Consider the following 13126-nt stretch of genomic DNA (forward strand, 5'->3'; position numbering starts at 1 on the left):
CTATTTAGACTTCGTTTGCTTTTCGGTAAGTTATTTATCCGGGTAAATGTAGTTAATTAGCTAAATTTTTCCTAGGAAATACTTACCCGGGTAAGTGCATTTACCCATGTTCTTTTATTTATCATGAAAATAAGGCAATGACCATTTTAGCCATAAAAATCCATAATTAAAAAGGGCATTTTTGTCCCATTCAAGTGTTGGCAACTTCCCCCTAGGGGATGGGTATCACTTACCTGGATAAGTGGTACCAGGAAAATAAACTTTCCCTAGTCCCCACATAAATCTGAAAAAAGAACATGGGATTCTTGGTCAATGGGAACCAAAATCCCATTGACCAACTTTCCCCCCTCTCAAAATCCAAAAAAAGAATGCTCCCTTAAAGGCAACTATACACACTCAAACTCTTGCTCTTACACTCACACTCTGCTCTAAATCTCTGCCCACTAGCTCCTTTCTCTCTCAAAGCAGTTAATGCTTCACCGGTTGGGATTGATGGTCTAAGAAGCGGGTGAATTGGGTATAGCTTAAAACATCTAGTTTGGAACAATCTTAAAATCTTTCTCAAATCTGAAGCTCAGCTTTCTTGAAGATTCAATACAAAATGCAACAAAATTAAGGTTTGATGATCAATGGGATCAAATCATTGTTGTACGATAGCTTGTAGCTAAAAACAAATGAACAATGTATAATCATAATGGTTGTAAGTGTTAGCAGTTAATAATAATCAGAAGTAACTGTTAGAAAACAAGGTTCAAAGTATTGGCAATGCTAAATGTATCAAAAAGACAAATTTAAAAGACATATAGAGATACACCTTATGTATAAAAAAATACTAGACACCCCAAATTATTTGTGGGGGAGGGGTTTGGTATTTACCCCCATATTTTTCAAACATATATATGGTTTTTAAAGTAGTTTCCAAGCAAAAGAATTGGTAAAAAGAGAAGAAAAGTTCATTCCTAAATCCTAATCCTAATTCCAACGCCTCAACTTGAAATCTTGTATCTCCTAAGGCCTAATTTTTTTTTTTTTTTAGGTGAAGACTCTCAAGTTCTAATGGAATATTAAGATTTTCCGCTAGCAATCATTTCAAGCAATTAGTATTATTTTCTTAGTTATATTCCATATATTTAATTAGACAATAAGATACTTGATAGTCAATCACAGAAACTATGGTTATGCTTGAGATAAGCTTCTGTTTTTGTGTTTTCAGAGTACAAAAGCATGAAGTATGTTTCGTGCTTTTACTATGTGATTTTGTAGTTTGGTAGATATTGTTTTTTAAACAAGCTTTTGAGATTAAGAGCATACATAAGTGTTTGGATTTGCCATATTGTTTTATCATGTGTAACAAAATAAATTTCATGTGTCAACTTGTTTTGCACCCTATGCATTTTTGTGAAAAAAAAAGACCCAAATGTTCTTTCAAAGCACAAGTGAGAAAGAAATGATTTCATAATTTTTGTTTCTTTTTTTTTGTTTTTTCAAGAGGTGGAACCCCTAAAACATCAAGGATACATCATACACCCCCTAATACAAGAAGGATCCAAATAAATAATATATAGGAGGTTATCCACACTGTTGATCATCTTTCCAACTGAATTTTCTGTTGGTTACTCAAATGCTTTCTGTTGGTCGTCTCTAACAAAAATGTCAAGAGTTTCCTTTAAATATAATGAGGGGTATTCATTGTTTGGTTCAAACCGCAAATTGAAAGAACCAAACCGAATTTGTGGTTTAGTTTGGTTTGGTTTCATATTTTCTTAAATTGTGGCTTGCGGTTCCGTTTGGTTTTATAAGTAAATAATGTATATATATAAGCCGAATGTATAAAATTATAAATATATTACAAACTTTTTATTTTATAATAAAATAAAAAATAAAATATTTAAATTTTTAATTTTTAAGGGTGTAATTTGGACTTTCTATTTGGGTTAAGCCCAACTTTGTTAGAAACCACACCAAACAGTAATAAAACGGGTTGATTTCTATGTCAAAATGGTTTGATTTGCTTTGAGAATTTTTCAAACCGTAATTTACTAATTTGGTCTGAGATTTTCTCTAAATCGCACTGAATCGAACCATGCACCCCGAAATATAACTGCATTTCGTTCATCCAATATACTTGATAGGATAGCAAGGATCCTTGTAAGTAGTAAGTAGATCTTGATATGTTTGCACTCTTGGTTTCTTTGATACCATTGCATTTCTTTCATCATGATAGGAAAAAGTTGGAAGCATGTCCAACTTTCAAAAATAGACACTTGGTTTCTTTGGTCACAAGTCCAACACCCATTTTGAAGCATAAGACCACATACCAATAAGTTGGAAGCCTGAGCATGATAGGAAAAAGTAGTTGATGTAGGCGCATTCGGCTGGCCTGTACAAGGCTGACACATGTCGAATGGAGGACGCCCACATAGGCTTACCATGAGAATGCTCAGGGTTACCTAATGCGGACCAGGCGGACCCAGTCACAGGGTGTTGTGTGGCTCTAGCAAAACATCTTGTCAGGTCCTCGTATGGCTCAAATCTGGACCATCTGAGCCCAACTACCCCTTGGCAGCTCCGGGTATAAATTCAAGGCACCCCCTCACAAGGTAAGGGATTCAAAACCTTTGTGTTCTCTAATGCTCTCTCCTCTAAGGACTTAGTGCTATCTGAGACCTCGTCTGGACCCCTTGGTTCCAGACTCATTACTTACCTCGTGCACATACTAACATGATTGTCGGGGTCCTCACCTCGGGTTATCACCCGAGGCCTCTGACACCTTCTCCCTTGCAGATTCACTACTGTGGGAACAACATCTCGTCCTCCCTCGGACACCCTTCTTAGTATTAGCCCTCGGCTTCTACAGTATCCGAAGGAACGATTCGCCTCGGCCTCTAGTCCTTGGCCTCGACTCATCTCCTCTGGATCCTCAAAGCCTTCGGCCTTCCTTTGAAGCTTGGGAGTGAAATTACTTTGTTACCCTCGATCAAACCGGGAATCAACAATTGGCACCGTCTATGGGAAACCTTGCTAAGATGATCCCCCAAAATACTACAAACTCAAGTTCTCCTAAAGCTTCAAACACCATGGTACAAAGAGCCAGGAACCCCTAGAACCTGGTCACGAATGAACAGTTTCAAGCCGTCCTCAACCGCCTGGAATACCTCATGCAATGCATGGAACAAGCCTACCCCCAGGCAGGAGGTCCCTCCCGAGGTGACCGCCCCATCGGGGTATCAGATCACCAGGGCTGACGTGAGCACGTCGCCCACAGCACTCGGCCTAGCCGACCCCCAATGGATCAAGCCCACCGAGTCTAGCAGTATCCGACTCGCCAGCCCACCATGTAGGAATGAGAGACCTCCCAGCCGAAGGGAGGAGGAGCTGATGCAGTCCGAAGACAGCCGCCAACCTTCTGAGCAACACCACTTCCACTGGAGGAAGAACCCTCGAGACGAGGGAGGGCACCTTGGCCGTCGTAGCGCCCACTCAAGGGCCAAGGGCTGACACCACGCCTCTCCTGCGCCGGTCTCAGACCTTCGTGGCATCCTAAACAATCGTCGTGCCAAATGGGAGGCGCACGGTCCTGCCTCAAAGCATTCCGGAGTTCGTGTCGACCCTCACCATGTCTGTGAGGATAGACACGAGTGGAAAGCCCTAGCTGGCCCTCGGATTATGAAACTCCAAGTCGAGCTCAGAGCCATTAAAGATGAGCTCCGCCAAGTTCGAAAGAGTCGAGCTAACTCCTCGGCTGACCAGAGTAATCTGATAGGGAGGATGGATGCCTTCACCCCGGACATCATATCCGAGCCTCTCCCCCAACACTTCAAAGATCCCACACTGGAGATGTATGACAGGAGCTCGGACCCCGACGGCCACCTGGAGAGTTTTAGAGCGCTCATGATACTTTATGGGTATTTCGATGCCTAGACGTGCCGGACTTTCCAGGCCACTTTCAAGGGAGCCGCTCGTCATTGGTTTTCAAGCCTCCCACCTTGGTCAATCAGCTTGTGGGAGCAGTTCGCCAACCTATTCCTTGCTTACTTCATCAGCTGACAGCGATGCTAGAAGAGTGTCATCTCGCTAATGTCTATCAAGCAGAAGCAGGAAGAGAGTTTGTGGTCCTACATCGACCGCTTCAAGAAGGAAGAGCTTGAGGTCCATGACCTTGACCCGATGGTCTCCATGCATGCTGCCATCAATGGCCTCCTTCCTAATTTGGCCCTAAAGTGCTCGGTCGCCAAGACATCGCCGAAGACGAAGCTAGAATTCCTTAAAAAGGCCCAATAATACATTGCGGCCGAAGAGGCTTAGGACGAGGACCACCAAGAGAGGGAGGCCGAGCGCCACAATGGGCCCCCTAAGAAGAAGAGGAAGGGCGGAGGCAACCACCATCACAACAACAACAAAAAGGACCACAAGAAACCACCAGCCTCAGCCCCATCCTACAACAATGCATGCCACTCAACTCCACTTGGAGGCAGATACTGATGCAGATCGGGGAAAAGAAGTTCATGAAGTGGCCTAAGAAGATGAAGAGGAACCCCAAAAGGGGAAATCCCAAAAAATATTGCAAGTACCACCACGGCACCGGCCACGACACAGAGGACTATTATGATCTAAAGAATGAGATAGAGTCCCTCATCCAACAAGGGCACCTTAAGTAGTTCGTGGGTGGCGAACCCGGTGCCTTATCCTCCCAGCAATAGCACCAATAGATAGTTGGCGTCATTGACGTCATCGCTGGGGGCACGGCCTCGGATGGCGCCTCGGCCTCATCCCATAAGGCCTACGCCAAGTAGTTGAGCATCCACATGCCTGCCCCCAAGAAATCAAAGCAGCAGGAAACCCTCTCCTTCATGGACAAGGACTTGAAGGGGGTCAGAGTCCCCCATGATGACGCTTTGGTGATCTCGGCCATCATTGCAAACTTCGTAGTTAAGAGAATCCTCATCAACACTAGCTCCTCAAATGACATCCTCTTCTACGAATCCTTCTAGAAGATGAAGATCGTGCCTGAGCGCCTCCAACCAACCAACATCCCACTGGTCAGCTTCTCCGGTAACGTGGTTATTCCGGAAGGAAAAATTACCCTACCTGTCATGGTAGGGACCGGGCCTTAGTAGGTGATGAGGATGAATGAGTTCCTGGTCGTAAGGATCGACTCACCCTACAATGCAATCATGGGGAAACCAACCCTTTACGCACTCAGGGTAGCCACCTCCTCATATCACCTCGCCCTCAAGTTTCCCATCGAGCATGGCATCGGAGTTGTTCGTGGGGACCAACAAGCAGCCCGCCAGTGCTATGTGGTAGCACTAAAGGGCAAGAACGAGGAAGCACTACCTCTAGAGGGCTTCAACCTCAAAGAGGAACCAGCGAGCCTATCCGAACTGGTAAGTTTCCTCAAAACCAATGCCGACGTCTTTGCTTGGTCCACCACTGACATGCCCGGAATTGACCCCTCAATCATCACTCAAAGCTGAGCGTGGACCCAAGCCCTAGGCTAGTTCAGCAAAAGAAGAGGAACTTTGCACCAGAGCGTTAGAAGGCCATAGGAGAGGAAGTTGGCAAGCTACTCGACGTCGGCTTCATCCGAGCGGTATACTACCCTAATTGGTTGTCAAATGTGGTTTTGGTAAAGAAAGCTAATAGGAAATGGTGGATCTGTATCGACTTCACAGACCTTAACCGAGCCTGTCCTAAGGACAGTTTTCCTTTGTCGATGATAGACCACATCGTCGATGCCACTGTAGGGTACAAGCTACTCAGATTCATGGATGCCTTCTCCAGATACAACCAAATAAAGATGCACCCAAAAGACGAGGAGAAGACCTCATTCATCACCGAGCATGGAACTTACTATTACAAAGTGATGCCCTTCGGCCTCAAAAATGCAAGGGCCACTGGTGTGTCTGGAAGCGTGTTGTTAACCACTTTGAAACACCAGTTTCAATATTTATAAATTTTTTGATTCTCAAAATAACTACAAAACGCAGTTAGTGGTGAGAAAAGGGTCGTATCCACAAGGAAGCAAGGGAAAAATTGTTATGTACTTCAATCCAGACAAAATAACAATATTTGATATTATATCAACACAAAATTTAATTAACTGAACTAGAATCCATTAAAATAAAATTCTAACAATGATGAAAGTAAAAATTGCAGAAAAATAAACAAATAATAGAAATAAAAAAACTAAATGAAAAATCTGCAACTCAGTCAGAGGTAACAGTCTTTGGATCTATCCTTTGACCCTCGAACTCCTTGAGCTGGGCCTTCCATCTTACCTAGCTGAATTTCAGATCTGCAGAAAGGAAGACAAAAATTAAATTTGATAATAAATTGCATAAATAAAATAAAAATTAGAAATTAAAGAACGGAAAATAAAAATACGAGTAAAAAGTAAATCTAAAACTATGGGAAACTAGTTGGGATCCGGATCCAGAGGCGACAGTAGTGGCTAGATGAACTGCAAGCAGGAATCCCTCCTCTTGCATGGGCATTTTCCTCTTCCTCTATCCTTGAACTTCTCAAGAACAGCCTTCTGTCTAACTTGGGGGCAGAATCCAATCGAAATTAAATCTAAAAGATTGCTAGAATAAAAATAATATAAAAGAAAATAAAGAAAACGAAAGGGATGGTTGATCAAATCCAGTGGCAGTAGTTGCAGTTTGGCTGGACTACTTGTAGGAACCCCTCCTGACAAAATCTAGGCGTCCTTCCCTTCTACAACTCTTGAACTCCTCAAGAAACTTTAGCCTTGTGAAATGGGTGAATTGACCAACCCCTTCTCTAGGGCCCTTGGGGTCCTTTTTATAGAGAAGGGTGGACAAAACTGGGATTAGAGAGAATGAGAGGGGCGGCAACTAGGTCTTTGCAGAGATATGGGTGCCCTAGGGTTGAGAATGGAGGGTTAGGATTGTTCTAAGCTGATCCTAAGGCTGAGAAGAGAAGCAGAGGGCATCCAATATTATGTAGGGCTAAGATTTGGGCGTCCAAAATGAAGAAATGCGATTGGTTGGTGTGATGTGGCGCCCTAAGGTGATTGGTTGAGGTTTAAGGAGTGAGGTGTAAGGCTAGGATGTTGTAGAGGGAGAGATCTAAGGGTATGAAGGGTTGCTAAGGCTTGGATGGTTGAGATTAGAGGTTAGGAGAGAGTGGAGGGTGGAGATTTGATAGCCTAAGGCGACTAGGGTTTGTTAAAGGTGAAATATGTGTGGGGAGGCGCCCTAGGGTTTGCTAAGGAGAGGGGAGTATGATAATACAGTAGGAGGGGCACCTATCTTGGTTTGGCAGATAGGAGGCGCCCTCCTGTGCTCAGTTTTTCACAGAAACACCCCATCTCTTAGCCAGAATTCACACTAGCTTCCCAAAAACTGCATTTTAGCCCTGAAACTTCCCCAGTTTTCCCCAAGATTTGCACAGGGACCCTCAGAGATCACAATATTGAATTTAACTGGGAAAAGGGCACATTTTGACTATTCTAAGGCTTAAAATACCCCTGAAATGATGCCCTTAAGGCATCAAAATACAGAGTTATCAGCCACCTACCAACCTCTTCCCCTTGGTAGGGACTTGTTGAGTTTCCCCCTTAGCAAGGATTTGTTGCTGAGTAACCCCCTTGGTGGGGGCTGATGCCCGCTCGTCCCTCACGAGCTCATTCTCGGCAGGCCTCCTCGACGTCTACCCTCTTGTCTTCTTCCCCGCCTAGGCCTTTTGCTTAGTGCGGGCACTCTCAAGTAGCAACTTTTTGGCATCCATTGGTACCCCTACAAAAGAAAGACCATGAGTTAGTACACTATACGAAGACAAGGGGAACATGTAAAAAGCTACAAAAACTCTCTTATCGAGGGGGGCAAGGTTGAGCCCTGCAAACACTAGGGGGATCTCCTCCTCCACCAAGGGCTTGGCCTTGACCGTCCCCAACATGATCAGGTGCACTACAACAGTGGCCTCCTTGTCTTGAAGCAAAGGTGGACACTTCTTAATCGTTGTACAGGCCACTCCCCACTTCGACCTGAACGACTAACCTTTAGGGTAGGAGATGAAGAAAATTTTGCCCATCTAGTTGTGGAAAGACGTGGGGTTATCAATCGGTCTCCCCCTCCGTGGCTGTAGGTAGTACATGTTAGGTTCGGAAGAATGCTTCCTCAACAAATACATGGCACATAATATCTTTGGGGTCAACTCCATGTCCCGAAGCCGAACCCACACTAGCATGGCTACGAGGGTCCTAACGAAATTGGGGATGAGTTGGCTGATTGTGATGCCATAGCACTCTAGTAGCTCGGAGATCAAAAGGTGAAGAGGGAACCTAAGGCCGAACTCTAAAAAATGTTGGTATATACAAATTTCCCCATCCATAGGGGTCCATAGCCGGCCACCGAGGTCAGGAACCCTAAGCTGGTAAGACCGAGGTATGTGAAACCTCCTAGCTAGGGCCTACACTTGGTTCATGTCTAGAGTGCTGTCGAACTCCAAATGTGGGATATCTGCCATCACCACCCTTCGGGCAGCGCTTTGGACGGTTTCTGGGATCTGCTCCCCCTCGGCTTGGGGGACCCCTCTGCCTCCCTTGGTGTCATGGATGTGGTACTCTCACAGGGAGGGTCATCACCTCGACACCCCCAAAGGCTACCCTCTCCCTCAGCACCATCACCTCTCGCTGAAGGGGGATGACGGCCAATGGACCTAAGGGAGATAGGGGGGAAGGAGTCCGAAGAGAGATCCCTTCCGAACAATCCAGAAGTTCATAGCACTCAGGGCCAGAATCTAAGAAAGACATGGTTTGAGAGTTACCTAAAAAATGAAGGAGAGAAGAGTGAAGACAAGGTGTGTCAAAGGATTGAAGGTTTGGGAGTAGAGTTCACTCGATAGCAAGGGCGCCTAGAGACAAATGACGGAGAAAAATTGCCAAGTCCCTATTTATAGAAAAATGAACAGCTTAGATCTCGCTGGATCCAATGATCGTGAGGCCTTCGCCTCCACTGACCATCTGCGGTGTGACACTCAAAACCCAGCCTCGGGGAAACAAAACAACGCCTAATAAACCAGCGCATGCCTAGCCTCGGGGAAACGAGACGACGCCTAGTGAACCGGCGCTCAACCTCGGGAAGTCGAAACGATGCCAAGCGAACTGACGGGTCCGTTCACCACAACCCACCGGTTCGAGTGCACAGACTTGATGGACGCATAGACTGGTTTACCCAGAGCGCCCGTCCCCCCTACGGAAGGCTCTCCTCATGCCGGACCCATATCGTGCACGACTTCGGTGCGCTAGCCAGTGAATCATCTACCATGCACAACCCCAAATTGTCACCGCGTGAATATAAGGCACATGCTCGGCTTAGCCAGACCCCCTCCACCTCGGTCTCCCTACCCAAAGCCGAGGCATCCATAAGTTCACCTCTCTTCCACGATTTGAAATCAGACCGAAGCAGAAGCAAGACGAAGGCGACGCCACTATAGGGTACACCTCGCTAAACAAGCTAGATGGCACCTACCAACATTGACACTCCCTTCGGTTGAAGCCAAGGCCCTTTCCGAACCCCCACCTCGACCTCGGGAGCAGAGGGCAAGTGATGTAGGCACATTTGGCTGGCCTGTTCAAGGCTGATATGTGTCGAATGGAGGACGCCCACATAGGCTTACCATGAGGACACTCATGGTTACCTGATGCAGACCAGGCGGACCCAGTCACAGGGTGTTGTGTGGCTCTGGCAGAACATCTTGCCAGACCCTCATATGGCTCGCATCAGGACCATCCGAGCCCAACTACCCCTTGGCAGCTCCTACTATAAATGCAAGGCACCCCCCACAAGGTAAAGGATTCGGAACCTTTGTGATCTCTAGTGCTCTCTCCTCTAAGGACTTAGCCCTATCTGAGACCTTGTCTGGACCCCTCGGTTCCAGACTCATTACTTACCTCGTGCACATACTAACTTGATCGTCGGAGTCCTAGCCTCGGGTTATCACCCGAGGCCTCTGACACCTTCTCCCTTGTAGATTCACTATTGTGGGAACAATATCTTGTCCTCCCTCGATCACCCTTCTCAGTACTAGCCCTCGACTTCTATAGCATTCGAAGGAACGATTCACCTCGGCCTTCAACCCTCGGCCTTGGCTCATCTCCTCTGGAACCTCAAAGCATTCGACTTTCCTTCAAAGCTTGGGAGTGAAATTACTTAATTGCCCTCGGTCAAACCGGGCATCAACAGTAGTGTTGATTGTTGAGAGAGAGGGTCGATTGTTTGTCGTCCATGGTTTCCATGGATCGTGGAGAGCATCAATTCTAGTGCCGCAACCCACCTGCTTCCAACACCAACAGCCAACCCTCTACATCATTTTTCAGCTTCGATCAGAATCAATTTTCATTCACCACCAAGAATATATCTGTGGATTTCAACTTACAACTTTTTTTTTTTTAAATATTTAGCCTGTAGTTGTTGAGTCGAAATCTAATCTATCCCTTTGAGAAGTTTCAAAATTTGCTTTGCAAAGATCTAGTGATTTATTAATTATATTCATCGCGTCTGCCATTAACATCCTTTCCACGAGAAGTTGCAGTCCAAATGAGAAAGAACTTGCTTGGGTCGCAAATTTGTCATCACAATGTAGTTTGGGAATCTTTAAGCAACAACCTTGATGAAAGTCGTTCTCCTAACTTGGTGAGAAGGTTTTGGCTTGCCAAGTGTCCAGTCTATGCTCTACCTCCTCAATCAACTCTTTGTAAGAAGTACTCTTACATTTTTATCAGCCCAAGTATTTGAAATGGCAATTCATGATTTTCATATTTAGAAGCCTAGCTACAAAGCAATTTTTGGTGCACTCTGTGGGTATTTTTACTAAATACGACACCAGATTTTGTGGTAGTTTATCTGTTGGCCTGAGAGAAGTTCAAACTTCAAGAGAGAATTGGTATCTAATTTAGAAAAAACCTAGACAGTCATTAGCAAAAAGGAGATGAGTAACATGCTTACTGTTTTTTAATTGTGAATTTGATGCCTTCAACATGTCCTTGAATCTCCTCTTCTTCAATTAGAGCCAAGAGAAGTTGCATGCCAATTATAAGAAGAAAAGGAGAGAAAGGGCCTCCTTGTCTAAGACCTCGTTCAATAAAAAACAAACCACTGATCCGGGAACCCATTCTTTTCCTAATTTACTTCTACTATAAACTTTCACCTCATAAGATCAAAAGCCTTGGCCATGTCCAGTTTTAAAGCATCCCCTCTTCGCTTTCCTTTCTGCTTTTTAAATTTGTGAATAATATCAGCAAACAACAGTTCTACTTCTATTTGAACTTTGAAGCAGAAGTCCCACCATTTATGGGTCTGAATTTCTCTGTATGTCCCACTAGGGGTGCAAGTCGGGCAGACTGAGCCGGGTTTTAATTCAACCCAAGCCCAACCTTAAAAATTGGGCCTAAAGCCCAAATCCGGCCTGAGCCTCAAGGTCAAGCCTGAATTATTCAGCCCTACCCCAATCGGCACTAAAACTTGATGCACTTGAGTTGGGCTTGGATTGATTAATTAACCCACACCAAAAATTGATATCGTATATGTATGTATGGATATTTATGTAGAAAAATCTTCTGGGCTTGGCTTGTAAGGGCTAGGCCCGAGCCCAGCCCAAAAGATTTAATAGCCTGAAATTTTGGGTCCAGGTCCGGCCCGAGGACTGATAAGCCCAGCCTGTGTAAAATTGTGGATTGGGTCGGATCGGGCTTGAATTGGGCCCGCCCAAAATACACCATCTGCATACCCATCTGTTAAATTTACGAGGACATAACAAGGAATATAGAAACTTAGAGGGGTAAAACGTGGAAGAAAACACCGGACACATAACCCGAAGTTCCGAACTGATGGAGAGGACACATATATAAAGAGGTAGGGACACCCCTCTCCTCACCCAGCAATTTCAAAATTTGAAATCTCTCAGCAGCAGCGGAAGCGGAAGAAGAAGAAGAAGAAAGGATAGAATGGCAACGGGAAGCATGAAAAACTACTACAAGCAGAAGAAGAGCGGCATCGGAAAATCTCCCTCGAAGCCCAAATCCAAACCCACCAACAAATCACCCGCCATTTCTTCCAGCTTGGGTTCTGATCTTGCCCAACCTACAGTCCTCATCGCTCATGGTTCACCCGATCTCAAAGGTCTTCTTTTCTCTGTTTTCTCTATCTCTTTCTCTCTATGCCTCTATATTTGTTACTATCTGCACCTGTATTTTGGGTTTATAATCAAATGATTGATGAAGGTGAAAGAGAAAAATAAATTAGGGTTTTGGTCACTCTTCATCCTTTGTAAGATTGGGGATTTGGAAATAAAACCCATGAATTAGTCCTCCCATTTATATGTTACTTTTTTTCTGAACAGTAAGGTTATCTAATTGTTCTGGAGGGTTCCAGGATTGATATATGACATGACGAATGCTGACTTGTATTTCTTGGTGTTGGTCTTTTTTAGTTTTAGATGAGTTTGGTGAAGATGAGGAGGTTCTGAGGCAATTCGACCTGAACATGGCGTATGGACCGTGCCTTGGGATGAGTAGATTGGATCGATGGGAGCGTGCTAATAGTCTAGGTCTGAATCCACCCAAAGAGGTGGAGAGTCTCCTGAGAGGAGGTAAAACCGGGGTGGATTGTCTGTGGGATGGCCGAGTTTAGTAAATCAGAACTTGTATTGAACATGGTTCTAGTGGAAATGTACAGCCACTGGCTGTACTCTTTTGTACTCCGTGAAATAATATTTTGTGGGCTACTTTGAAGTATTTCATCTATATATAGAATACGGAATTGTTTTCTGTTGTAGATTCTTGATTGACGATTATGTAGCTATGGTCGATTTTATTTATTTTTTCTTGCATTATGTGATCATGGGTTTCAATATGGATTTATGAATAGAGACACAACCGGATTAATTTAAAGTGCTAAAGCAAACAACCTTCTAATGTTGTGGATTTCTTAAGGGAAACTTTGCAATTTGGCTATTTTGATGCAAGTCATGTAGATGCATAAGACGATGGCTCATGATGGCTTTTTTTTGTTGCCTGGTACTGTGTTTTGTGCTCTTTGATTGGCATCTTGTCACATAAGGGTTCAAGAAGAATCTATGACAAGGATACTATTCAACATTT

The 13126-nt window shown here is 44.6% G+C and overlaps 1 protein-coding gene across 1 annotated transcript; it reads left to right on the plus strand.

Annotated features, from left to right (window-relative positions):
- Nucleotides 1–11892: 11892 nt before the first annotated feature.
- Nucleotides 11893–12800, plus strand: POLD4 (polymerase delta 4). The gene is made up of 2 exons (XM_088965468.1): nucleotides 11893–12146; nucleotides 12457–12800. Exons 1-2 carry the CDS (start codon nucleotides 11972–11974, stop codon nucleotides 12654–12656), a joined length of 375 nt encoding a protein of 124 aa, XP_088821594.1. The 5' UTR covers nucleotides 11893–11971; the 3' UTR covers nucleotides 12657–12800.
- The last annotated feature ends 326 nt before the right edge of the window (nucleotides 12801–13126 follow it).

The sequence above is a fragment of the Nelumbo lutea genome, chromosome 1, assembly GCF_056320005.1.
Source record: "Nelumbo lutea isolate HS-2025 chromosome 1, American lotus-T2T, whole genome shotgun sequence".
In the NCBI taxonomy this organism is placed as follows: Eukaryota; Viridiplantae; Streptophyta; class Magnoliopsida; order Proteales; family Nelumbonaceae; genus Nelumbo; species Nelumbo lutea.

Coding starts and splice junctions, on each gene's coding strand:
- POLD4 (XM_088965468.1), top strand. CDS start 11,972: ATGGCAACGGGAAGCATGAAAAACTACTACAAGCAGAAGAAGAGCGGC. Junction 12,147..12,456: donor TGGTTCACCCGATCTCAAAG/GTCTTCTTTTCT, acceptor GGTCTTTTTTAG/TTTTAGATGAGTTTGGTGAA.